Source organism: Chionomys nivalis, chromosome 12, assembly GCF_950005125.1.
Source record: "Chionomys nivalis chromosome 12, mChiNiv1.1, whole genome shotgun sequence".
Classification (NCBI taxonomy): domain Eukaryota; kingdom Metazoa; phylum Chordata; class Mammalia; order Rodentia; family Cricetidae; genus Chionomys; species Chionomys nivalis.
The window spans coordinates 43358189-43385372 of NC_080097.1; the positions used below are offsets into that span (position 1 = coordinate 43358189).

The 27184-nt window shown below is 48.3% G+C and overlaps 1 protein-coding gene across 3 annotated transcripts in view; it reads left to right on the forward strand.

The window, feature by feature from the left end:
• The window catches only part of Slc39a14 (solute carrier family 39 member 14), a 45981-nt gene that overhangs the window by 15122 nt on the left and 3675 nt on the right, over positions 1 to 27184 (forward strand). Inside the window, exons 2-9 of one of the 3 annotated variants that reach the window (XM_057786341.1) lie at positions 6284 to 6359; positions 15644 to 15922; positions 17380 to 17566; positions 18138 to 18307; positions 23232 to 23351; positions 23845 to 24033; positions 24145 to 24352; positions 25260 to 25444. In XM_057786341.1, coding sequence (XP_057642324.1) covers positions 15659 to 15922; positions 17380 to 17566; positions 18138 to 18307; positions 23232 to 23351; positions 23845 to 24033; positions 24145 to 24352; positions 25260 to 25444 — 1323 coding nt within the window. In that variant the 5' untranslated portion in view covers positions 6284 to 6359; positions 15644 to 15658. Of the gene's footprint in view, positions 1 to 6283; positions 6360 to 15643; positions 15923 to 17379; positions 17567 to 18137; positions 18308 to 20161; positions 20332 to 23231; positions 23352 to 23844; positions 24034 to 24144; positions 24353 to 25259; positions 25445 to 27184 lie in introns of all 3 variants that reach the window. The other 2 variants (XM_057786340.1, XM_057786342.1) reach the window with 2 other exon arrangements.

A 27184-nucleotide genomic window follows, 5' to 3' on the forward strand; every position in this document is an offset into this window, starting at 1 on the left:
AAGTGTTGCCCACACTTTTTTGTTATTTGTTTGCTTTTCCAAGAGAGGATTTCTCTGTGTAGCAGCTCTGGCTGCCCTCGAATTCCTTTTGTAGACCATGCTGGCCTTGAACTCACGGAGATCCACCTGCCTCTCCATCCCGAGTGCTGGGATCAAAGACATGTGCCGCCGCCACCACCTGGCTGATTTTATTTATTTTTAATTATGTGTGTATGTGTGTATGTACATGGAAGTGTAGGTACCCATGGAGGCCAGAAGAGGGTGCTAGACACTCTGGATCTGGAGTGATGAGCAATTTTTAACTGCGCAATGTGGGTCCTGGGAGCAGAATTCTGTTCCTCTGCAAAGCATTGTACACTCTTAACCACTGAGCCATTTCCAGCTTTGGTCTTTCCTTCCTTTCCTTTCTTTCCCTTTCCTCCCTCTTTCCCTCCCTCTTTTTTTCCTTCCTTCCACTCTCCCTCTCTAACTCCCTCCCTCCTTCCTTTCATTTTTCAGAAAGGTTCTCAAGTAGTCTACCCTGCTGGTCAGTGGGCCTCGGGGACCCACCTTCCCCACCTCTGTAGCACACGCCCCCACACCCAGGCTCTTTCTACATTTGTTCTAGGTACTGAATTCAGCTTCTTATGCTTGCCAGGCCAGCATTTACCAACTAGGCTGTCTCTCCAGCACCTAGAACTGCTTTAATGTCTATTTCTTTCATCTCTGTGTTTGAAAATGACCTAAACTGGAGCTTGGGTTAGTGTTGACTAGAAAGGGTAAGCTTTTAAGTCTGGCTAGAATGTTCATCCCTTTTTAATAGGCAAGCAGTTTGTGGGAGGTCGGGGAGGGGGTGGAAATACGTGCATAAATAGCTACCCTGCTAGGGAACTCAGTTTTGTACTCTATCGCCTGGAGATGGCAGTGTGTCAGCGGGTTTGCATATGTGGCCTCCATCTATAGCATGTACTGATCTGCGGCTTCCTGTGAGATGAACCAGAACCTTGCTTGCTTTTGCTCTGGAATCCATCTGTGCTTGAACTTGACAGCTTCTCTGCAGAGTTCTGGTCAGGACAGGGGTTGGGGAGGAGGACAGGACCAGGGTCATGGTGTCCTTTGCCCCCTTTCAACACAGGGAGCTTCTAGAAGATGCTGCTGTGCAGATTCTCTTGTCCCTCGTAACCTCACCCAGTGCTTCCATGGTGAAGTCTAAACTTCCTGTGGTGCCTAGGGAGGGTGAGGTTACGGCAGAGTATAGAAGGCTTTTCTTTTATATGCAAGTACTCAGTGAAGGTCCTGCCAGCCTCCTGGACGACTGTTAAGAAACAGCCACGGCAGTTAACCTAAAATGTAAGCCTGTCGTTCTCAGTGCCATGACCTTGAGACAAAGAGGAAGGTGAGAAGGGGTCTGGCTGCGGTGAGGTGGTGCTGGGGAACACCGGAATGGAGTACAGACAGAATTTCTGAGGACCCCTCATTCCTCCTCACCTTGTGGATGGGGCGAGCATGCACCTGTAGCCTTCTGATAGCTTCATCAGGCTTTTGAGTCCAGAGGGGTTGGCCTAGAAGGTGCAGGGGTGAATGGGTGAGGTGGGTGGTGGGTTGTGTGTGTATGTGTGATATTCTCTTTTTTTTTAAATTTATATTTTATGTCCGAGTGCTCTTCACGTACACTTGCACTCCAGAAGAGGACACCAAATCTCGTTATGCATGGTTGTGAGCCACCACGTGGGTGCTGGGAATTGAACTCAGGACCTCTGGAAGAGCAGCCAGTGCTCTTAACCTGTGAGCCATCTCTCTAGCCTTGTGTGTGATGATCTGGTTGGAGACCAGAGCCCAGGAAAGAATAGCTGCAGCTTAAGATGGAAGGCAGGATGGAGCCGGAGGAGTGCAGGGGCTTATGAGACAAAGCCAGGCAGGGAAGTCAGGAAGGAGGGTCCAAGCGGCTAGAGTGAGGGTCAGTAGGCTGGGTTGGTTTCTGTTTGGTGCCTGGGATCTTAGGAAGCAGGATGCTTTGGTTTGTGGTCCCACAGAGAGGAGGAAGCAGAGGATGTAGATAAACCTTATGTTTAGTAATCAATGACTGCCTGGCTATGACCTTGGCCAGAGAGTATGCTATGTAAGAGATTGGGTAAGTGAGAGAAGATTTAGGATTTGGGACTGTCATTTCTGTCTCTCTCTGCTGCCTTCTTCCCAATTTGGAAATAACTGTTTTTCTTTACTTTCTTCAGTAACCCTATCTCATGAGTGCAGAGTATCCAGGTGCTGAGCGGCAAGCAGTGGCCAATCAGGAAGGCTGGATATTGAGTGGAAAGGGCCATGTGGTCCTTTTTATTGCCCCTTTGGTTTTCATGGAAGTGGAGTGGCAAGCCTCCGGCTGTAGAGTCCAGGAACTTTGCCAGAGAGCCTGAAGGAAAACCCACATTGCTGGGCCCAGCGAGTTTCCGGTTTACCTGGAGGTGCTGAGAATTTGCCCTTCTAGCAGGTTCTCAGGTGAAGATCATACACTTAAAAACACACACTTCCTTCAGCTAATGATGGGATGCCAGGCTATCTCAGCTATGGAGACTGGCCAGCTAGAGCCTTTGAGGAGGACTTGGGCTTGAGCTAGCTTGCAAGTCTGGAGGGCCTTGGGGAAAGGGTGCTGGGGCAGGTAGTCTTGGCCATTTACCAAGGGGTGCAAACAAAGGCCCTCGGGGCGTGCAGTAAGCAGAGCCAGAGTGCATGCTTCTTAAATTGCCTACCTGCTGCAGCAGGAGGGTTGACTTGTCTTAGCCTGAATTTTGGGGTGGTCTCTTTTCTAATTCCGCTTGCAGAATTATGAACTCTGAATAATAGCCCGGGTGGCTGAGTCTGAGTCTGAAGCCAACACAAAGAACTTTTGCCCTTCAGACCAAATTGGTTCTGTTTTGACCTGACCGCTCTGTGAGAGCCCATTGTTTAATCTCCTGCTCCCCTTCTGCCTGCCTTCTGCCCACTCTCCACGATGCAGCCGGGCAGATATATTAAAAGCATATGAATGCCAGGCCTAGCTCATGCCCATGCTCCCAGCTCTTTGATGGTTGAGGCAGGAGGGTCGCCAGGGGTTCCCAGGCGACATAGTGAGCTCCAAGGCAACCTGGGCTACAGTGCGAGACTGCAGATAAGCAAAGCAAACAAAAGCAGGTGTGGGGGTGTAGCTGAGTGGCAGGACGCTCGCCTAGTGTGCCCAGGACTCTGAGTTTGATCCCCACCACAACTCAACCAGATGTTCTCTTGAATCCTTCAAGGCCTATATTTATAGCCTCTCCCCTATGTGACCTGTTGTGTATGGTGGACTTCAAATTCTAGCTGCTCCATCTTCACTGAGTCCCTAAGTATGGCTACAGCTTCATGAACTGTTCTACCGCCCCTCTCCAGCTTTCTTTCACAAGTTCTGGGGTGCTGCACTTTCCTTTAGGGGAGCCTTCTGACACCAGACTGACTTCTGTGATAAATGTATAAAAATATACATTCACGGCCTGGGAGCGTAGTTCGTTGGTAGAGTGCTAACTAGCATGCAGAAAGCTCTGGGTTAGGGCCTCAGCGTTGCCTATGAAAACAAAGCCAGACTACTCAGATATTCCGTGCTAAAATTCCCTGTGTGACTCAGACTCTGCCAGTTAGATGTGCTCATCACATGTGTAACGGTTTTGTGGGAAGAGGCTGGGCTTTCCCTTCCATGGGACAGGCTCGAGGACATCTGTGTCACTGGAATGGTGCCCTGGCAGGGATGCCTTAATGCCATAACTGTCAGATGCCTGAGTAGCAGTCCCTTTGCAGCGTAACTCAGCAACACGATCTCAGGAGTAGGCCTGGGAGCTCAGCCGAGAGCCCGTTTCTTCAGGCCGTTTCATAGCCTGGGTGGAATCCGTTGGCTCAGTTTGGCCAGGGAACCTTTGAGCTGCCTGCTGTCCTTGGCTTTGCTGTACTGCTAAGTTTCTTGTCCAGAGTTTACTTACCATCCCCGCTATGTGAGGGAAGGTATTTGCTGTACTGCTAAGTTTCTTTCTTTTTTTTTTTTTTTTTTTTTTTGGTTTTTCGAGACAGGGTTTCTCTGTGGTTTTTGGAGCCTGTCCTGGAACTAGCTCTTGTAGACCAGGCTGGTCTCGAACTCACAGAGATCCACCTGCCTCTGCCTCCCAAGTGCTGGGATTAAAGGCGTGCGCCACCACCGCCCGGCTACTGCTAAGTTTCTTGTCCAGGGTTTACTTACCTTCCCCACTGTGTGAGGGAAGGTACCTGCTGTCCTTTGCATCTCAGGGACTCACAGTATTCTTGGTCATAGGCAGGAAGTGGCCGTTTCTTGAATGAATGAACTCTTGGGCTTAGGTAGGTTTTGTTGTCCTTGCTTTTGATTTCTTTATTAATGGAGACAATCTAACACAGCCCAGGCTTGCTATGTAGCTGAAGCTGGGCTCGAACTCCTTATTTTTCTTCTCTTTTGGGAGCTGTTGTGGGCTGGGCCAGAACTGTTTTAGATTTGGTAAGCACAAGCTGGCTTCTAGTTTACTTATCATAAGTGAAGTACCCATTGTGATGGTGCCTACCTATAATCCCAGCACTTAGTAGGATGAGGCAGGAGGATTGCCAGGAGTTCAAGGCTAGCCTGGGCTGCATGTTAAGTAACAGGCCTGCTAGGGTTACATAGCAAAACCCATTCTGAAAAATAAAAGACAAAACAAACATTTATACATTTGTGCTTGTGTGTGTGTGTGTGTGTGTGTGTGTGGTGAGTTTACGATAAGAGAATGACTTAGGGGAAGGAACAGTAGATGGTCCTGACAGCTGACTTCACATGATCTGTGGGGACATGTAGGGCTGTAGAATGTCTGTAGACAGGGGTGTTGGGCTTTAGGGGCCTTGTAGACATTGGTAAGATGGGAGGTTAAACTTCTCATCTTTGATCAGAAGTTCTCTGCGTCTAGCTCTTGTGTGCCCAGCACCATGCTAGGCTCATGTTGACAAAGGGGTACTAGACAGCCCTCTTTGCCTTCAAGAAACAAAAATCTAGTTAAGGGGGCCTAGAGAGATGGCTCAGTGGTTAAGAGCACTGTCTGTTCTTCCAGAGGTCCTGAGTTCAATTCCCAGCAACCACATGGTGGCTCCAAACCATCTGTCAAGAGATCTGGCGCCCTCCTCTGGCGTGTGGGTATAAATGGAGGCAGAAAGTTGTATACATAATAAATAAATCTTTAAAAAAAAAATCTAGTTAAGCAGGCTTGTTGGAAGACCAAGAAATATAGTGTCCAAAATAGTTGGAGAGCTAAGAGTGGTTTGTGACCCCCTGGAAGGGGAGGTAATCGAGATGCTTGGGAGAAAAAGCATTTATGATTTTATTACTAGGTGTTGCTTTTTATTTGACCCTGATCAGCAAGCCAGAAGCCTTTGCTTAAGCAGGTGCCGGAAGTGAGATGTGGGCGAGCGCCATGGTACTGAGGCCGCATGTAGGACACCGTGGTCTGGCAAATGGAACAGCAGGCCACGCTTTTGCAATCGGTGTCTGGGAATTGTTGATGGCTAGGTGATGGAAATAGAAGCAGCTCTCGCCCAGGCTTTGGCGGGAAGCACTGGCCGGCTCCCCTGGGCCCCTTCCTTCTCTTCCCCTGCCTGAAGAAATTTTGGAAGTTCTGGCTTTTCCTGGTGGCCCCTGAGCCCTGACACGTGCTTTTCCCTCCCCCTTCCTGGCTCCAGCACTGGGTTTGGCTGCCATTAAACTCATTCCGGGCTCTGCTCAGGGCTAAATAAGCCTTCCTGTTCTAGTCCGTTCCAGCTGCCCCAGGTCCTGATCACTGGTCTCTGACCATATAACCTCTCTGCTGTGCTGACACACAAGAGGAGATCAGCAGATCTTTGTGTGGTGAGCTCCAGGCTACTGGTTCTGATTCTGGTCTCTGCTTCTGGGTTACCATTGACTTTTTTTTTTTTTTTTTTTTTTAATGTTCTTCCATCCTTCCTCTTTTAGCAACCTGAAGTTTCTTGAGATGAATGGGTGGGCCCCTGGGCCTCTTGTGCTGTGTGGAAGTCTCCCACCCTGGGTGGCCTTTGGCATACCATAGCTGGAGGCTCAGGCCCTGGAACAGGAATCAGGAACTGTAAAGTGGTTGGGTGGGAGGGAATGGAAGGGAGGCCACTAAATACCTGGACCCGGGTGAGTAAGGCTGTGTGTTACGTGGGGAAAGGAAGCTCGCCGTGGGTGTGCACGCCCTCTGGACCGGGCTCATTCAGTGAGCGGACAGGGACCCAGACAGGTCAGTTTACCTCTCTTTTTACTTCTGTTTCACAGGATCTTCTGTTGCCTAGGCTACCCTTGTATTCGAAGTAATCCTCCTGCTTCAGTTTGCTGACTGCTGGGATTGCAGGTGTGTACTATCTCAGTCGCTACCAACCCTTTCCCTTTCCTCCTTTGTGTGTGTGTGTGTGTGTGTGGTACGTGGGAGGGGGGTCAAGCCTAGGGCATTTTTAGCTTTTTTCAGGGGGGAGGTCTGTTTGGGGGGGGAAGTGAAGGTGAGACAGGATCTCTTGTAGCCTAAGCTAGCCCCCATATAGGGTATGATTAAGGCTGGCCCTAAACCCCTGACCTTCATGCCTTCTAAATGCTTGGAATTCCAGGCATGTACCACTTCACCTGTGTCTTAAGACAGGGCCCCGCTGAGTTGTTTAGGCTGTCTTTGAACTTATGCTGTAGCCAAGTATTGTTTGAACTTAACATCCTCCTGCCTCAGATCCCTTGAGTAGCTGGGATCGCAGGTCTACACCACCACAATTTTCCTTGATGCTCTCTGAACTCCAGAGACAGTGTTTACCTGAACATAGGGCTTTAAGGCTGCTGCTTGGGCTGAGGTGGTAGCCTGTTGGTGGGGAGAACATTTGCCTGGCATATGTGCGCCCCTCCGCTCCATAAAGGGAAATGGGAAAAAGAATAATTATTAGCTTTCTAATTTGGGATACTAATGATTTACAAGGGTGACTGTATCTTTGTTAGTTTGGCCATAAATATGGAGGCTTTTATAGTCAAGTGTTCATAGAAGAACCTTGTAACCAGGTGTCAGTGGTTGTTTCTGTAGGGTTCTAGGCTTTATGCTGTACTTGGAAGGGAGTTTGGGCTGGGATGTAGCTCTGTTGACAGTGCTTGCTTAGTATGCCCAAGACCCTAGGTGTGATTCCCTAGTACTACGTAAATCCATGTGGCTCTGAGAAGCCAGCACTCAGGAAGCAGAGGCAGGAGCATCAGGAGTTCGAGATCAGCCTCAGCCACACATCAAACTGAGGCCCATTAGACTACATGAGACCCCGTTTCAAAGGAAGGAAGGGAGGAGAAGTCAGCCTTTGCTCCCTGGTGATGCTCCTGTCTTACATCGCTGCATCCCCACATCAATGGGCTGAAGCAGAACAAAGCAAAACCAAATCCACTCCAGGCCTCACGAAATCCGTTCTCTTGCTGGGCTGTGGTGGTGCAGGCTTTTAACCCAGCACTCGGAGGCACAGGTAGAACAGATCTTTGCGAATTGAAGACCAGCCTGTCCGTCTTCATAGTGAGTTCCAGGACAGCCACAGCTATGTAGAAAGGAACTGTCTCCAACAAACAGAAAAGAGTATACATCATCAGCATTCCAGGCATGTTCATACATAAATGGATATTGAACAATAGATATAAATACTCCCATGGAAAAGCTTTGACTGCTTCAGAAGAAAAAGAAACTGCAGTAAACGAAAGGGAATTATTAAGTTTTAGAGAAATATGTTACTTGCAAGTGACACTTTTCTCTCTCAGCAGAGTTAATTGCTTGTGAGTCATCTATAATTGCTTGTTTTCATTTTAGACAGTACCTATTGACTCTTGCTCTATTTCAAATCTTTTTCCCCCACACCCTGATGATGCTAATTACATTATTGGATTGTCTTTTTTTTTTTTTAAAGGATTTCTTCTCCTAGTTTCTGCTTTTGTAAGCATGCTCTTTTTTAAAAATATAATTTTATTATTGTGTGTGTACGCGAATGTGCGCCACAGCTCATTTGTGAAGGTCAGAGGCCAGCTTTTCCCTTCTGCCTTGTTTTGGGGCGAGGTCTCCTGGGTCTGCATATTGGGTGTTCCAGGCTAGCTGGCCCGTGAGCTGCTGGATGGCTCTCCTGTCTCAGCCTCTCTTTGATGCATGAGTACAGGAATTACAGGTGGGCCCCACTACAGTCAACTTATTTCAAACATTTTTTCTAAAGATTTATTTTTATTTCATGTGTCTGAGTGTTTTGACTGTATATATGTGTACCATGGGGTGGCTGTGGGAGCCTGAGGATGGCACAGATCCCAGGATCTGGAACTGGAGTTACAGACGGTTGTGAGCCTCCATGTGAGTGCTGGCACTGGAATCCAGGTCCTCTGCAAGAGTAACAAGCGCTCTTAACTAAAGCTATCTCTCCAGCCCCAACAATCAGCTTTTTTACATATGTTCTGGGGTTGAACTCAGGTCCTCACACCAGGCTTGTGGGGCAGCGCTTTTGCTGGCTCACTTGCTCCCTGAACTCCTTTCTTTCCTTCCTTGCATCCCCCAACTCACTGTGTGTGTGTGTGTGCCTGTGTGTGTGTGTGTCTGTGTGTGTGTGTCTGTGTGTCTGTGTGTGTGTGTGTGTGTGTGTGTGAGAGAGAGAGAGAGAGAGAGAGAGAGAGAGAGAGAGAGAGAGAGAGACCCAGACTGGCTTCAAACTCACTATGTAGCTAAGGCTAGTCCTGAGCTCCTACTCTTCCTGCTTCTACTTCCTGTGTGCGGGGATTAGAGGTGTGAATCCCTGAGCTTTTCTGTCAGAATAGTGCAGACATTGCTGTTTGTCTTCTAACGTTGAACATTGCTGAGGGAAGATGAGAGTAGTCTGAAATAACTCCCATGTCAGGCATGATGGTATACATTTATACAGGTGGTGTACATCATCTGTACATGTGGTATAGTCATCTACACAGGTGGTGTACGTCATCTACACAGGTGGTATAGTCATCTACACAGGTGGTGTACGTCATCTACACAGGTGGTGTACGTCATCTACACAGGTGGTGTACGTCATCTACACAGGTGGTATAGTCATCTATACAGGTGGTATACGTCATCTACACAGGTGGTATAGTCATCTACACAGGTGGTATAGTCATCTACACAGGTGGTGTATGTCATTTGTACAGGTGGTGTATGTCATCTACACAGGTGGTATAGTCATCTACACAGGTGGTGTATGTCATCTATACAGGTGGTATACGTCATCTACACAGGTGGTATAGCCATCTATACAGGTGGTATACGTCATCTACACAGGTGGTATAGTCATCTACACAGGTGGTATACGTCATCTACACAGGTGGTATACGTCATCTACACAGGTGGTGTATGTCATCTGTACAGGTGGTGTATGTCATCTATGCAGGTGGTATACGTCATCTACACAGGTGGTGTATGTCATCTGTACAGGTGGTGTATGTCATCTATATACGTGGTTAGTCATCTACACAGGTGGTGTATGACATCTACATAGGTGGTATACGTCATCTACACAGGTGGTATACATCATCTATACAGGTGGTGTATGTCATCTGTACAGGTGGTGCATGTCATCTACACAGGTGGTGTATGTCATCTGTATAGGTGGTGTACGTCATCTACACAGGTGGTGTAGTTATCTATACAGGTGGTGTATATCATCTACACAGGTGGTGTACGTCATCTACACAGGTGGTGTACGTCATCTACACAGGTGGTGTAGTTATCTACACAGGTGGTGTATATCATCTACACAGGTGGTGTACGTCATCTACACAGGTGGTGTACGTCATCTACACAGGTGGTGTACGTCATCTACGCAGGTGGTGTACGTCATCTACGCAGGTGGTGTACGTCATCTATGCAGGTGGTGTATGTCATCTGTACGGGTGGTGTACGTCATCTACACAGGTGGTATATGTCATCTACACAGGTGGTGTAGATCTATACTCCTGCTCTTAGGAGGCAAGGCAGGAGGACCATGGATTCCAGATCTGCCTGGGCTACCTCCCAAGACCTTCCTTTGCCCCACCTCAATTTAAAGGTTTATTTTATGTGGATGTGTGTTTGTCTATGTGAATTTATGTGCATTATGTGTGTTCAAGAGTGTGTGGAGGCCAGAAGAGGGTGTTGGGTTTTTTGGAACTCTGTTATAGATGATATGGATGCCTCAGTGACTGAGATCATAAGCCCCTACCTCCATATCTCTGCCTTTTACATGAGTGCTGGGGACAGAGTTATCTCTCCAGGCCCTGTTTCATGATTGGGGTTTTTTTTCGTGTTATTTTGTTTTTCTTTGTGTGTGGTTTTTTTTTCTTGCTTTTTTTTGATAAAGTTTAACTATTGAGACCAGGCTGACCCAGAACTCATGGCTCTCCTGCCTCTGTCTCCCTCGCAAGTGCTGCTGTCTGGTGGACTCACAGTTATAGCGAAGGGCAGAACTGTCTTCCTTGAATTGTGTGCTGCTGTTTGCTTGGCTCTGCCTGTGTTTGCCTGATGTTCTGTTCTCTCTTCCCACCGGGTGTGGCTGATTTGTTTCCCACTTCCCCAGGCACACAGAGTGTGTTCAGGTCTGCTCTCTGGGACTGGAGGATGAAGTGAGGCAGGCGGTGGGTCTGTCCTCTGCGCAGGGGTTTTAAGAACGTTCCCTGTAGTGCAGACATGGCTCAGTCTGCTATTTTGGTAGAGTACCTCCCATTTCTTTTGGAAGGGGAAGACGGAGTCTCCTGGAACTGGCAGGTATCCCCAAGCCGGTGTGTGTTGGAGCCCTTCTGCCCGAGAGACATGGCTATCATGTCCCAGTTTTCTCCCCATAGCCCTCCAGGAACTTCCCCATAATCCTCCTTTGGAAAGGACAAAAAAATTGGTGACTGTCTTTTGCCAGGTTTGGGGACCTTAGTGAGAAATGGCCTAGTTTTGCTCAACATTTAGGTTGTCACAGTTGGGGTGCAGTTGAAGAGTGGTGTGCTTTCTAGTCAGAGTTAAGACAACTGGGAGGTCATCTAGTGAACACTCGGGAGTGTAGTGAAGCTGGTTGTCAGGAGGTCACGCTGGCAGCCATCTTAGAACCAACCAGTTCTGGCTAGCCCACCTGAAATGGAACTTCTGGCCCTTCAGGCATCCAGTTCTCAAAGATAAACAAGATTAGATGAGGTTGAAATTCAGCTTGGTCACCTAGGAAGTGCTCCATGTGACAAGGGAGGGGAAGGGTCATAAATACACCTCTCCGTGGCCTCACAAACACTCTTGCCTTGGCCAAGTTTGTATTGGATCCTGTCTCTGTGTCTCTGTGTTTATGGTTGTGCTCCTGGGAGTCTGGGTGCAGGGTAGTGGATCTCCTGGCCAGCTGGTGAGAACAGGGAAGGGAGGCTTGGCCACCCAGGTTCGTTCAGGTTTCTACTCTCCCCTCCTCTGTGGTCAGCTTCTTGACTGACCATTGTGGCAAGTTACCATCTAGTTACCTCAAAGAAAAATTAAGTGCTTTCCTTCTCTTGTTTAAGTCAAGAAAAACCAGAACCTAGTAAACATGACAGTAGTGTGCCAACAGACCAGGCAGAACCACCATTTGTAGGTAGGTGCTTCTGGACCTAACGAGGGGGTGACAGTCAGCAGGATTCCAATTTAGGAGCCTGAGGATGGCAGGGAAGCATCGCAGTGCTCCAGGATTCTAGGATGCAGTCACGTCGACTTCCCTGTCCACATATTTTGTTCCCCTGAGGCTGAGCTCTGGTGCTTGGAGCCGACCTGAGGCTGTAGGATAATTCACTTCGACCCTGAGCCCAGTAGTCAGATTGGGAGGAACTCTTTAGTGGGTAGGGCCTGGGCTGGGTGGCCACACACTGGAGCCTTCCCTCTGCCCCACTCCTCCTAGTGCCTCTGGCTCCGCTCCCTAGGAGGACTGCAGTGGCTCCCATTCGGCCAGGTGTGGGACTGAGACTGCAGAGCGAGGGCCTCTGGTAAGAGCTGTGTGTGTTTTCTGTCTCTTTTGTTTCCTCCAAGATATCTGGATTTTGTAATTTACTTGCTTTTTGTTTTGTGTGTGTGCGTGTATGAGTGTGTGTGTGTATGCATGCACGTATGTGCTCTCACACACTCGCATCCCTACATAGCCCTGACTAGCCTGGAACTCAGTTATGTAGATCCAGTAGCAATCCTCCTGCCTCTGCCTCCCAAGCGTTCAGATTACAAATGTGAGCCAGAGCCACCATGCCTGGCTAATTTCAAAGTCTTCTATAAACATTTTCCCCCTAAGAATAACTTAATAGTTAAGAAAGGGCAAACAGAAAAGATACCCAGATCTCTGGAGCAGAAAGCGCCCTTCATGCGTACTGAACGGCCAGGGCCACTTGAGTCTGTAGGGCCCTCAGCAGTTCCTAGAATTCTGCACAAGTACTCCTAACTGCCCCGGTTGTGCTGAGGCTTCCTTACTGTTGGTGAGATGAGCTCGAGGGCTGGACCAGGTGACAGAACTCTGCTCACTGGGTCTTCCCACCTGCAGGTACTGGCTTGCACCCCAGAGCCCTGGCAGTCTTGCCTGCAAAGCCCAAAGCAGTGCTTTCTAGAGAAGGAAGCAGCCATGCCAGCAGCGGGCAAGGGAAGAGCTTTCCTGGAGAAACACAGGCAGCCCCAGGCTTGGGTCCTGGCACAGCCGGAAGGGCCAGTTCTCTAGCATTGCAGGCTGCCCTCAGAGCCATGGGAAGGGATCAAGGGGCCACTAGGACACGGGAAAACCAATCCATCATAAATGCCAACCTGCCTGAATGCCCATCCGGGTGGAGCTGCCAAAATAACATCACCCTGTGGCGCCCACAACTGACAGGTTTGTGTCTGAACTAAAAGTAAAAGTTGGGAGAGCAATCTTGTCTTTGAATGATTATAGCCAGATTTTTGTTTTCTACCTGGTTAGTTTTTGTCTTTTTTTTTTTTTTTTCATTCTCATTCTTCTTCTCTTTCTCTCCTTTTTGAGGCAGGGTCTCACTGTTTGCGCCAGCTGTCCTGGAACTCAGGATGTAGATCAGGCTGACCTCAAACTCACAGAGATCCATTTACCTCCGCCTGCCTCCCAAGGGATTAAGGCATGCGCAGCCACACCCGGCCTCTTTTCCAGTGTTAGGGATTACATCTAGGGCCTTGTTCATATGAGGCCCATATTCTACGGCTGAGCTATAGCGCCAAGCCTTCTTTTAGGGGTTGCCCCTCTTTCTCCTTTTCCTTTTGTGTCACTATATAATATAGGTCGGTCTGAACTGGTAGAGCCAGATTTCGATATAGTTAGTGGCTAATAAAACACCTCACCATCACTTTGGTCCTTAAATTTTGGCGGTCATCCAGTGAGGTGGGTCCCGCCTTGACAGATGAGAAAAGGGAGGTAGTTGAGGCCAAGTGACTTGCTCAGTGCCTTTTCTCTTGGAGGCAACAGTGTGGAAATTCAAGCTGTGGCCCTGGTAATCTGCCCTGGATCATTCTATGATGTTTCCGGTTAAGGGCTAACCCACCATCACACTGTGTGTAAGCAGCAGGGTCAGGGTTCAGGCAGCCCTGGTTCTTAGCCATCTCTGCTCCTCTGGACAGAGGTGGAGCAGCTTGTGAAACAGCTGCTGCCGGATCCCCTCCGCAGGGCGGAGATCATCCCAGTGATAGCTTTCTACTGGGCTGGCATGGCCAGTGTTTGCTGATGTCACCAATTAAGTTAGAACTGTACTAAGGGAAGTAAGTGATTAACAGGAAAATTGTAACCAGCTCTCATTTGTCTTTGTCCCTTCTCAGTTTTTTTTTTTAACTGTATGAAATAATTCTGCTTTGAAATTTTTTATTATAGCTGGGCTGTGGCGGCACACACCTTTAGTCCCAGCACTTGGGAAGGAGGCAGGGGCAGGTGAATCTCTGAGTTTTAAGTGTTCTATATATATTTAGAATAAATATGTTTAGAAAAATAAATTTATTTTTATTTTACATGCATTTGTGTTTTACCTAAATGTGTGTCTGTGTGAGAGTGTCAGATCCCCAGGACTCAGAGATATAGACAGTTGTGAGCTGCCATGTGGGTGCTGGGGTTTGAACCAGGGTCCTCTGGAAGAGTAGCCAGTGCTCTTAACCTCTGAGCCATCTCTCCATCTCCGTGTTATTTATATTTTTTGTGTAGAGTGTTTGCTTGCTTGTACATTAAGTATGCTGAGTGTAAGCCCATGGAAACCAGGAAACCAGAAGAGGGCACCAGACTGAAGCTGCCCTGTGCTGCTGAGGGCTGACCCCTGATCCTCTGCAAGATCAGCAAATGCTCTTAACCACTAAGCCATCTATCCAACACCTAACTTTTTGTTGTTTTTAAAATTGCATTGGTTAAAGTAAATTCTGTAAGTCTGGATAAGGTCTGAAATATGTAAATTCTAGAAATAAGATAAATTCTGTGATTTAGTCCCTCGAACATGAGGTCTTTATGTTGAATTTTGCAGTTCTGAACATAGAACCAGGGCTTTTCTTGCACCTTAGGGAAACTTTTCTGCACTGTTAATAAAAGTTTCACTGTGTAGCCCAGACTTGTGATTTGCCTGCCTTGACCTCTTGAGAGCTGGGATTGTAAGTCTGTGCTGCCACACCCAGGTTGAGCTTTTAAATATATATTCTCAATATTATACAGAGGTTGTAAGCATTTCTTCTATTTTCTTTATTCTAGGTTTTTTTGTTTTTTGAGACAGGCTTTCTCTGTGTAGTCCCGACTGTCCTGGAGTTTAGTTTGTTGAGCAGGCTGGCCTCAAACTCATAGAAATCCACTTGCCTCTGCCTCCTGAGTACTGGGATTAAAGTCCTGTGCCACCATTCCTGGCTGTTTTTCTTCTTTTTAAAACATTTTATTAGTGGCTGGAGAGACAGTGCAGTGGTTAAGAGCACTGTCTTCTCTCGCAAAGGACCCAGCACTGACATGGGGCCCACAACTATCCATGACTTCAGTTCCAGGGGATTTGATACCCTTCCTCTGGTCTCTGGGGACACCTAGGTATGCACACGGTGCATAGACATAGATGCTGCCAAAATACACAAAACAATAAATTTTTATTAGCACATTATTTTATTAGCATAATGAAACCCACTACTGTATGTAATTATACACAGTAATGGGTTTCATTAAGACATTTTTATGTATGTATATAATGCATTCTGACTGTAGTCACTTTCCAGTACCCTCTCTGTCTCATTCCTGCTGAATCCCTTTCTCTTCTCAACTGAACCCCTTTCTCCATTTGGGGTGTGTGTGTGTTAGTTTTGACTCAGTGAGTTTTATTAGGGTTTCTTACAGGAGCATGGGCACCTGAAGAAAGCTCTCCACCGCTACATCGCCCTTTTCAGAGAATGGGTTCCCAAGCTCACTGTGTAGCTGAAACTGGCCTTGAACTCCTATCCTCCTGCTTCTTCCTCCTAGATGATGGGGAGCATGTTCCCAGTGCCCAGCATGTCCCTTTTCTTGTCACCTGGAGAGGGAGGCCACGTCACACTTCTGTGTTCATCCTACTCAGAGTCTGAGGGGAGGGGACCCTTGTCCTTGGCACATGGGTGAGGAGCTGAAAGTCACTTGAGTGTTGCCGAGAGAGATAAAGACCTTGCCCTCAACTGGTTTTGTGTTCTTCTAGGTGTCCTTGGCCACCATGAAGCCCCTGCCCCGCACCCTCCCTAGCTGCCTCCTATTGGTGCTGTTTGGCATATGGGGACCTGCCCCCCAGACTCAGGCCTCCCCTGCTACCGTGCCGCCCCTCAGCGCCACCTCCTTCCTGGAAGATCTCATGAAGCGCTATGGGGAGAACGACAGCCTTACGCTGCCACAGCTGAAGGCCTTGCTCAGAAACCTGGACGTGGGAGTGGACCGGGATAACGTTACTCGGCCCAAGGAAGGACACAGGAACCTCTCCACGGTAAGGCTCCTCTCTACAGGTAAGCTTTGTGGGGATCGACACTTCTGTATGTCCAGTGAGGGAGGCTACCTGACTGCCTGCATGTTGGTGTGCAGCTGCACCCGGGCCACTGCTCACAGACCCTGACTCCCAGGACAGCACATCCAGTGGAGTTTATGGTTCCCCACCGCACCAAATGCCCTCAATCTCTTCAGATGCAGGAGGAATTGTTTTCATGAAAACATCCTGGGATGGGGACTGAGACTCTAGATGCAGGCTTTTGCTGGTCTCGTCTGTAGTCTCAGCTAAAACCTGGGGCTTTTAGCTCTTGGTTCTGTGTTCTTCCATATTATCACAGCTACTCAGACAGAATCTGGGGCTATTTGTGGCGACCCAATAGGGATCAGCCAGCAAAGTCCTTATATTCTGCTTTGTTGCTCAGACAGAGCATTGGAAAGTAAGAAGCACAAGTCACAGTCAGGGGGCTCCATGGTTAAGAGCCCCGGCTGTTCCTGCAGGGGACCCATATACCATGGTTGAATGAAACTGGAATGAAAACAAAGTGCCACATTTTTGTGGACGGCACTTTAATTATGGGGTTTGTCTGTGAGACAGAAGCCAAGGTGCCAGAACAGTTGAGGGCTTGTGCATATGAGGTATGCCAAAGCCACACCTAGAAGGATGAATAGGCTGAGATTTGAAAGGAGAAAGTGGACGGGGTACTGTGTAGCATGCATGCAGAGTTGCTCGAGCATGACAAGTGTCAGCATCCCTGGGGAGGCCGAGTGTGCCACATGGGCTTTAGGGTCTGCAGCAGTATTCTGGGGTCAATAGAGTGTAGCACTTAAACTTTATAGGTCTAAAAACCTATACTGTCAGCGTTCCCAGAGGGCTGACTCTCAGGGGTATGCACACGTGCACAAAGAGAGGGGGTGAGGTGAGCCACAAGTTCATCTCCCAAGATTCCCCAAGGTCACAACGGGTACCTATGATTGCTAACTATCACATGTCCATACTACCAACAGAAGTTTCTAGAATCTGCAGTTTAGCAGAATAGTTCCTTGGGCTGTTGTGAGGGGCAGCCAAATTTGTTATTGGGTTTGCAGATAGATTCCTGTTTGTCTGAAACCATGCCCTGGTCACATGATTGGAATCTTGTCCTCCACTGCCACCCCACCCCCGGTAAGATTGACCTGGACCTTCCGGGTGTGAACTAGAGGGCACGCTGCCTGGATGACATCCCCCAGCACTCACTTGGAGCGAGCATCTCACTGAGCTGTTCAGGCTGGCTCACCTTCTCAAGTGTAGGATTTCCTTACTCATCTCACCCCTGGAGATGAGTCTTCCAGAGTCGCTGCAGTTTGGCTGCGTCCATTTTCTCCTTATTTCTCGAAGGGTTGAATGCGGTGTCACTTAGCAGGGCAGGGCACGACTTGTAGCATCTCCAAGCCTCTCCACCCACCACTCCTCTGTTTCAGTGCTTTAGCTCCGGAGACCTCTTCGCTGCCCACAATTTCAGCGAGCACTCTCAGATCGGGATGAGTGAGTTTCAGGAGTTCTGCCCCACCATCCTCCAGCAGCTGGATTCCCGGGCTTGCACCTCCCCAAACCAGGAGAATGAAGAAAATGAGCAGTCAGAGGAGGGGAAGCCTAGCGCCATTGAAGGTAAGTGAGGAGCGGAAGAGGAATGGAGTGATGGTTGAGTTTGGTGATTGACATGTGCGCCAGGCCCTTCCACTGCATCGCCAGACCCTGGGTGGGCTGACTGGTGAACACAGGGCATTGGGCCGTGGCCAGCATGTGAAACTCTTTGTTCTCATTAAACCATAAGAGTGCCAACCTTTATGACCTCCCTTGGCTACTTCATTATCCCCACCTCCTAGTACCACCCATCTAGCTAGAGTGGATTCACCCTGTCTGAGTCCTTGAGAGCCTTTCTGAAGTCCTGTATAGGCAGCAAGGGCTACCAGACCTAACATGCTGTCATGATAAGTACACGTACTGTCCAAGTCATGGTACTTACTCCTCCATGTTGTCTCCAGTCTCCTCCTCTAAAAGGCAAGCTGCCCTGACAGCCGCATTTGAGATCACTTTTCTGAGACTGCCCTAGCAAGAGATGGAGTCACCAGATATTTCCTGAGGGGCTGCTGGATCTCTGTGTGCCTATACGGCTCTCAGCAGCGGAAGTGCCCACCCTCAGTAATGGAGGCCCTCGTCTGTTCTTGTTCCTCCACAGTGTGGGGCTTTGGGTTCCTCAGTGTCTCACTGATTAACCTGGCCTCTCTCCTGGGAGTCCTGGTCCTGCCATGCACGGAGAAAGCGTTTTTCAGCCGTGTGCTCACTTACTTCATCGCCCTGTCCATTGGAACGCTGCTCTCTAACGCGCTCTTCCAGCTCATCCCAGAGGTGCAGTAGAACAGGCGCGCGCGCGTCCACTCCTCCTGGGCTGCCCCAGCCGAGCCTCCTCCGGCTGGCGTTCTCCCTCTGTACTCTAAATACCCAATAACTGCTCCCAAAAATGAATTTACTCTTCGTATCAGGGGGTCCATTAACTACTCCCGTGCCTCTGTTCATTCAGGTTGGCCTCTGGCCTCTTCAGGTGACATCAGATGCAAGGTCCTTAACACGTGTGTCCCTTCTTGGGGATCTGTTTGGGCTGCATTCCAGAACCCTCACTTTCAGGAGTCCAAAGGACAGTTGCAGTTTGTGGGTGCGGTGTACAAGGCAGGCCCTGTATTCTAAGGAAAATCCAGGGGTCACGTGTGGATTCCAGGTGAACGTCCTTGAGGAATGAGATGAAAGGGAGGGAGGTTACAGTGGCTCCAGAGAACCGGCCCGGAAAGCCTGAGCCCGATTTGTAATTAAGGCCGCTGTGGCAGCTCATGCCTGCAGTGGCAGCACTTGGGAACCTGAGGCAGGAGGATCACAGTTTTGGGGCAACTTAGCAAATATGTTGTTCCCACCAAGACAAAACAAACTGAAAAAAACAAATGCAATACATAAAGAGAAGCTCGATCATTGGGACCTTGCATCTTGATCTTTCCCTGACAGGTCTGGCTTGCTGGTAACTCACCTACTGTTTTGAGATGTTCAGTAATTCTGTTTTTCAATTGTCATCACTGAGGAGCTACAAAAATAAGGCCCAAGTTGACAGCCCACCCACCTTTTTGGCCCAGTCATGTGCTACTGTTGGAGAAACAGTATGTAGCTGCCTGGTTGGTGGGAAAGCTTTCATAGAACTCATGCCATTGGCTAGCCCTCCTTCCTCAACCAAGAGCCTGACCCAGGGAAGCCTCCATCTGAGATGCCATACCCCATCTGCTTCCTCCTTCATCACGAAGGAAGAACTGAGCAGGTCAGCTCCCTTAATGGTCTCAAATGTCCACATGGATCTAGAAAGTTCTTCCCAAGGGAGACCTCATCTTGGGCTATTTTTTCAGCTCCATTCATTGAATTTACTAATTGTTTTTTAAGGATTTGAAATGAACTGTTTCATTGCCTGTTTGGCTGGCACTCTTGCCATTGTCCGTGTTCCACCATTTGGGTCACACGAGGGTTGCCGTCCTGGTACGGTTTTGTGCCAGTCCTTCCTGAGGGCTATGCTCACAACCCGGAGTGTGTCGCCTTGGAAATGCATTTGAAATAAATTTCTAGAAGGGGTTGGTCTTGGAACTCTGCTTTCTACACCGAGTCTCTCTCAAAGCAAACAGAAACAAACACAAGTGCTCAGGAACCAAATCTGATGGGCAGCGAGCCTTACCTGTTCTGCCCTGCACATGACTTCGTTATATCTTGCACAAACCAAACCATTCCTGGGTAGTGTCACGTGTGCCTCTGTGACATGGCTTAAATATGCAGGAGCAAAGCCAGTGACACCCCTAACATTTTCTTTCCATTTGCTTCTGTGTACTGTTAGACGACCTGAGCCCAGAGTCTGTGCTGGCCCTGAGCACAGGGTGGTGTGTGATTCCGCCGTTTTCCGGTCACACCAGCTGATGGGTTATGACCCAGGCCACATCGGGAGCAGGGGCAGTAGTCACAGGGTTCCAAGGCCACCTCAGATTCCTCCTCATACCCTCCTGCATTGATTAAAGGAAATTGCATCGGACTCGAATCGCTAACAAGTTTCCCGTTTCTCTCTCCCTCCCTACTTGTCTCTGGTTTTTCTTTTTGGGTCCCTTTGTTAATACCCACACTCTCCTCTCCACCTCCTTCCCCTAATGGTGGTTGCCTTGCTCCCTGTCTTGGGTGGGCTGGCAGTATGGGGGTACGGTATCCTCTGCGTTACCGTCATCTCCCTCTGCTCCCTCATGGGGGCCAGCGTGGTGCCCTTCATGAAGAAGACTTTTTACAAGAGGCTGCTGCTCTACTTCATAGCCTTGGCGATTGGAACCCTCTACTCCAACGCCCTCTTCCAGCTCATCCCCGAGGTATGGCAAGCTGCAGCTCTCGTCCCAAAGCATCCCCTGTCTGCTAGGGGACAGTAGGCACAGGGGAGGCCCCTCCGCTTACACAGAAGGTATAGGGACTAGCCCCCAAGGTCCTTTCTGTTTGGAAAGGAAACCTGGGGCCAAGGCAGGCGCTAGGAGAGCTTGAAGAACTAGGTTGAAATATCATCCTTCTTGTTTCCGGATTCTACACCCGGGACTAGCCACTCTCCTCTCTGTTCTCTGGATACAATGGGAAACAGTAGGGTTGACCTCAAAGGCAGGAGTGCCTCCAAAGTACTGGGACTGAGTGCAGAGCCAGTGCCACTTGGGACTGGAGAAGTGGCTCAGTGGTTAAGACCTGGCTCTAGTCTGTTCTCAGCGCCCACACGGAGCTTACAAACTAACTCCAGTTCCAGAGGGTTCGATGACGTCTTCTGGCCTCTGCAGGCCCCAGGCACACTTGCGGTACACATACGTTCATGTAGACAAAACACTCATAATATATATATTTTTTTTAAAGAAATGCAAGCTGGTTTAGCTCTGACTCTCGGTGTGGGTCTTTGGTTCAAGAAACATAAAAACACCAGAATCCACAGGTCTCAGTAAAAATTTTGGTACGTGGCACCTTCTTGTGGGTGATCTTCCACAGAAGAGAAGGCCGTCATTGTTTTGAATCCTGGAAGACATTGAAGCTTCGGAGACATTCCATCTGATTTAGTAGACCTGCTAATTATATAATAAGCACAAGGCGTCTCACTGTAGGTGGTCTGACAGGCCTGAGCAAAGGCAAGGGACTATTTATCATGCTTCTGGAACACTGTTTTCCGCAGCATTGCTTTGTGTTCCTAGCGGAGCAGCTGTGATATCTGCCATACCTAGTCATGTTTTACCCACAGAGCCTGACCTGACGAGAGGCACCCCCCCCCCCCACCCGCCCACCCCGTACTTCTTCTCCAGAAGAGCTCACCTGAATGCAGAGCTTTGGTGTTTGCCCTCCAGGTCTCTTATATGGTGCTAGAGGGCTGGGATTGAGTGAGGTGCTTTAAACACCCGAAGGAAAAGCGCTTGCCTTTGGAGTTCCCCGTCAGGAGGAGCAGCGTCTGTCTGTGTCCTGTTCCAGAGAGAGCTGGAGGGTTTTTCATTTGTAATTAATTAGTTTTTGTTTTCTGTGTTTTTTTGAGACAGGGTTTCTCTGAGTAGCCCTGGCTGTTCTGTAACTCACTCTGTAGACCAGGCTGGCCTCAAACTCAGAGATCTGCCAACCTCTGCCTCCTGAGTGGTGGGACTAAGGGCATGCACCGCCACCATTCGGCTGGAGTTTTTTCCTGAGGCAGTCTCACTCCGTGGTCTCAGATGTCCTGTCTTCCTGCTGCAACCTCCTGAGTGCTGGGAACGATGTTTTTACTGAGCCTGTTCTCTGTTAGAGAAAAGACAAACAGGTCACTGCGTACTTGGCACCATAAACCAGGAGCCGGGCTTAGGGCAGGTCTCTGGCTACTTCTGTCTCCTGTGTCAACGGATTCTTTGCCCCCTTCCTTATTTAATAAGTGAAGTTTCCAGCAGGAACTCAAAGAAACATACCCTCCATTTCATTCTTTTGAAAAACTATTTTTACTGTGTTTGAAAGAGATGGAATCTTTGTTGGGCAGGCTAGCCTCAAATTCCTTGGCTCAGGGGATCCTCCCACCTCATCCTCCTGAACTGCAGAGACAGCAGGCATGTGTGAGCTTTACACCACCCCAAAGTAGCTGCTTTTTTTTTTTTTTTTTTTTTGATTTGTGGTCCTCTCAAGGCTCTGTGGTCAGGAAAATGCTACAGTTCTTGCTGTGGAACCGAAATGGATTTCCTTTTTTAGCAATCATATCTAAACCACTTCCTGTTGTATTTATGGACAGATCAACCAGGGACATTGGATGAGGCAAAAAAATAAATGCAAGTGGCCTTTCTTTAAATGTGGAGTTTGTTGGCTGAGTGCTTGTGTGGCTAAGTACTGATCGAAATTAAGGCAGTGTCCTCATTAAAAGAGAAAAGCAGCCTCCAGTCCCCAGCGCTAGGGTGGTAGGGCAGGCTGGTGTCTGAGTCTGGGACTGCTTGGTCTATATAGTGACACCTAATCAAAAAAAGAAGTAAGGGAGGAAAGTCAAGTTGGGCATGGTAGCGCATGTCTATAACCCTGCACCTAGGAGTCTGAGGTAGGAGATGGCTGTGAGTTTGAGGCTAGCCTAGGCTATGGAATGAGATCCTGTCTCAAAAGAGACCAAAACAACAACAGAAACAAAGTAGAAAGTCACCTGCAGTGTCTTTTCTCCAGCTCAAGGCTGTAGAGATGGCTCAGTAGCTAAGAATGCTTGCTGCTCTTTCAGAGGACCAGAATTTGGTTCCCAGCATACATATGGCTCACAGCCACTTATAACTCCAGGCTCAGGTGACTTGATGCCCTCTTCTGGCCTATTCGGGCACCCACATGTACATTCGTAAATACATACATACATACAAACACACACACACACATACACATACTGTATATATCATATGGATGTATATGATTTATATCATGTGTGTATGATAACATGATTTATGTCATACATACACACACACACACACACACACACATATATATATATATATATGGGCTGGAGATGTAACTTAGTGGTAGAGTGTTAGACCTTAGCATGCATAAGGTCCTGGTTCCAAGCCTGTCTTTTGTTATTAGCAGAGAATACCCAACCCATCCAGCTAGTGCTGGCAGATCCGGGGAAGGTCGAGGTTAGGTTTTTGCTGGCGAGACAGCAGAGCTCCCCAGGCCGCCTCTTTCCTAGAGTGGAGAGCTCGGTAAGCAGGTAATGGGGAACGATGCAGACTTGTTTCCTTAGACTCACTCTCTTTTCCTGGGCCCACAGGCATTTGGTTTCAACCCTCAGGACAATTATGTCTCCAAGTCTGCGGTGGTGTTTGGGGGCTTCTACCTTTTCTTTTTTACAGAGAAGATCCTGAAGATGCTCCTGAAGCAGAAAAATGAGGTGAGGCCCAGGGAGTAGCGATGGAATGTTCTAAGGGGAAACACTAAATTCAGAAAACACTGACATGGGTCAGCAGGGTGTCGCAGTGTGTGAAGGCACTACAGGGTAAGCCCGGCAGTCTCTCTGGAAGCCAGTATAGAGGCTTGGTAGCATACATCCAGGAACAGCACTGACGAGTGTAACTCCAGTAAGAGGCCTCCGGTGCCTGGCATGGGGTCACTGCCTGTTAGAGTTGAATGCAAGTGGTCATCTTGAAGGAGGAATCTAAGTACTGAAAGTAGTGGTCACTTTACTGGATTGAGTGGCATCAGGACACTACTTCTTTGTCTAATAGGAAGTCCTTGTCGTTTCCCCATATCCCCTCGTGTGGCCTGCTCAGTTTCCTTGGGATGTAGGACTGAGATCTTCCCCGGCCTTAGCTTGCTTCCTCTGAGTGGGTGCTGTGTTGGGCTGGAGGTTTGCTCGGTGACACCGATCCCTTTCCGTTCTCTAGCACCATCACGGACACAACCATTTTACCTCCGAGACTCTGCCTTCCAAGAAGGACCAGGAGGAGGGTGTGATGGAGAAGCTGCAGAATGGGGACCTGGACCACATGATTCCTCAGCATTGCAACAGTGAGCTGGATGGCAAGGCGCCTGGCACGGACGAGAAGGTCATTGTAAGCTCCATGTCTGTGCAGGTCAGTAGCGGCCAGCCCCTCGGGCAGTCTCTAGGAAGCCACAGCCTTGATGAGTCAGGCTCACCGGAGTCACCTGTCATCTCAAGTCCACTGGGATATGCTTTCTCATAGGACCTGCAGGCATCTCAGAGTGCTTGCTACTGGCTCAAGGGGGTCCGATACTCTGATATTGGTACCCTGGCTTGGATGATCACCCTGAGTGACGGTCTCCACAATTTCATCGATGGCCTGGCTATTGGTGCCTCCTTCACCGTGTCTGTTTTCCAAGGCATCAGCACGTCGGTGGCCATTCTTTGTGAGGAATTCCCACACGAACTGGGTGAGTGCACACTCCCTATCCCTCTGGGTCAGCTGTCTCCATTTTTGTCTGCGACATCCTTCATGTGTCCTCTCCCTTGTTGTCTCTTCTTTCACCTCAGCTGTGTTTCGTCTGACTTCCCAAATAAAACGGCTGGGTACAATACAGCTTAGGATGGGGAAGACTTTCGCAGGAAGATTTTTATCCCATGAGCCCCATATATTGTGGCTCGGTTTTCTCACCTGTGTAGTGTAGTAGCTGTTCCTGCCTTTTAGAGTCATCTAGGACATCATAAGCAGACCAATGCGGGACTTACCAGGTGCTATACACCTTTCTGGATACTCAGTGAAGATGATCATATTGAATGTTCTCATCCTCCTGCAGAAGCTGGGAGTCTGTTAAAGTGTGGCAGGTGAATGAAATAGAAAAGCCAGAGTGTAAGGATGTGTTAGTTTTACCAAGGAAGACCTACAAGCCGGGACATAAGACTCAGCAACACCTCAGGGTCCTAACTTTGGTATTTACTGGCTTGTGACTAACTTCTCCCTCTCTTGGTCTTGTTTCCTGAGTGTACCACCCCTTAGGAGAAAGGGAGCTATTTTTATTTCATGCTCCCTCAGTCAAAAAAGAAATGAGGCCATTGCTAGTTGGCCATCTACTTTTAAAATCCCGTGGGTTATTTCCAGCCTCTATGTGGGGAGCAACGAGGCCGCTACTGGTTATTTATGTCCTTTCCAAACTTTATGAATTATTTCCAGTTCGCGTGCTGGAAGGCCATAGCCAGGGTTGGAAGAGAAGGTGCCTTCGTCCCAGGACCATCTTTGAATCTGTGATTTTTAACCCACACTTCATCCATAGCTGAAGCAGTCTCATCCAGTGGTGTTCCATGCCTGACTCAACCCCCTTCCTATGCCCATCCCTGTTGTAGGAGACTTTGTTATCTTGCTCAATGCTGGCATGAGCATCCAGCAGGCTCTCTTCTTCAACTTCCTTTCTGCTTGCTGCTGCTACGTGGGTCTGGCCTTTGGCATCCTGGCTGGAAGTCACTTCTCTGCCAACTGGATTTTTGCGCTGGCTGGAGGAATGTTCTTGTACATTGCTCTTGCGGATATGGTAAGTGTGCCGTGTGGTTTATGATTGACTCTTGAATAGGAGAGAGAGGGCACACATTAGAATGTTTTGTTTTTTTTTTTTAATTCTTTTTAACGTTGATTTTTGTATGGGTGCAAGTTCATTTTTGTGGAAAGCAGCTTGCGGGGTTGGTTTTCTTTATGGGTTCCTGAGGTCAAACTCAGGTCCTCGGTCTCAGCAGTGAGTGCTCTTTCTTCATGCTGAGCCATCTTGCCAGCCCATGATTTTTGTTCTTAATAGCATCTTTATTGAGATCTCTTTTACCTGCCACACAATTCACTGCTTTAAGATGTAACAGTTCGGGGCTGGAGAGATGACTCGGGTGTAAGAGCGCTGGCTGATCCCCAGCTCCATATATAGTGACACAGAACCATCTGCAGCCACAGTTCCGGGGGATCCCACCTCTTCTGTCCCCTAAGGGCCCAAGCACAGATATATGTGCAAGGCAAAATACCTATACACATCAAGTAAATTTTTTTTTTTTTTTTTTTTTTTTTTTTTTTTTTTGAGACAGGGTTTCTCTGTGGTTTTGGAGCCTGTCCTGGAACTAGCTCTTGTAGACCAGGCTGGTCTCGAACTCACAGAGATCCGCCTGCCTCTGCCTCCCGAGTGCTGGGATTAAAGGCGTGCGCCACCACCGCCCGGCCCATCAAGTAAATTTTTAAAAAATCTAAAATGATAGAATCAACATTTTTAAAGTAGCATTAGGATTCTTTGTGTTTGTTTGCAACAAGAATCTCTTTTTAGTCCATACTGGCCCTGAAGTCATTGCAGTCTTGCCCCAGCCGCCCAGGTGCTGGGGGCACAGCTGTAAACTACCCCAGTGAGTCATTGTTTGCTTGTTTTGTTTTAATTAACTTATATTATGTATATGAGGGCTCTATCCGCATGTGTGCCATTATGTCAGAAGAGGGCATCAGATCCCACTAGAGATGCTTGTGAGCCACCGTGTGGTTGCTGGGAATTGAACTCAGGACTACTGGAAAAACAGCCAGTGCTCTTCACCACTGAGCCATCTCTCCAACCCACGTTGTTGGATTTTAAAGGGAGAACTTTGGTCCCTCTATTACCATGTCACTAAGGAAAATTGATTGTGCTCAGTCCAGGGTACTTATTTAAATTTTGTACAAGAGGCATAATGTGTAGGCAAAAAGAAAGAGTGAAAGAGAAAGAATTTACTTATAATTTGTAACAGGAGCGAGCGGGTTGCTTGTCATCCAGGCTAGCTTACACCTGAAATAATCACACAGAAATTGTATTAATTAAGTTACTGCCTGGCCCATTATGTCTAGCCTCTTATTGGCTAATGCTCACATCTTTATTTAACCCATTCCTAATAATCTGTATAACACCATGAGGTCGTGGCTTACCGGGAAAGATTCAGCATGTCTGACCTGGCATCTCCATAGCGGCTCTCCGTCTCCTTCTTCCCAGCATTCAGTTCTGTCTACTTTGCCTACCTAAGTCTGCCCTATCAAAAGGCCAAGGCAGTTTCTTTATTTAACCAATGAAAGCAACACATAGACAGAAGAACCTCCTACACCAATAATCTATCACAAATAATGGTGAACTATGTCTTTTTTTTTTTTAAGTTTAAAGATTTTTTTGATGGTTTCATGCATGAGCACTGTATTGGCATCATTTGCCTCTTCTCCCCCCAACTCCTCCTGTGTCATTCTCTCCACCCTGCCCCCTCTCAAATTCCTAGCCTCTTTTTTTGCT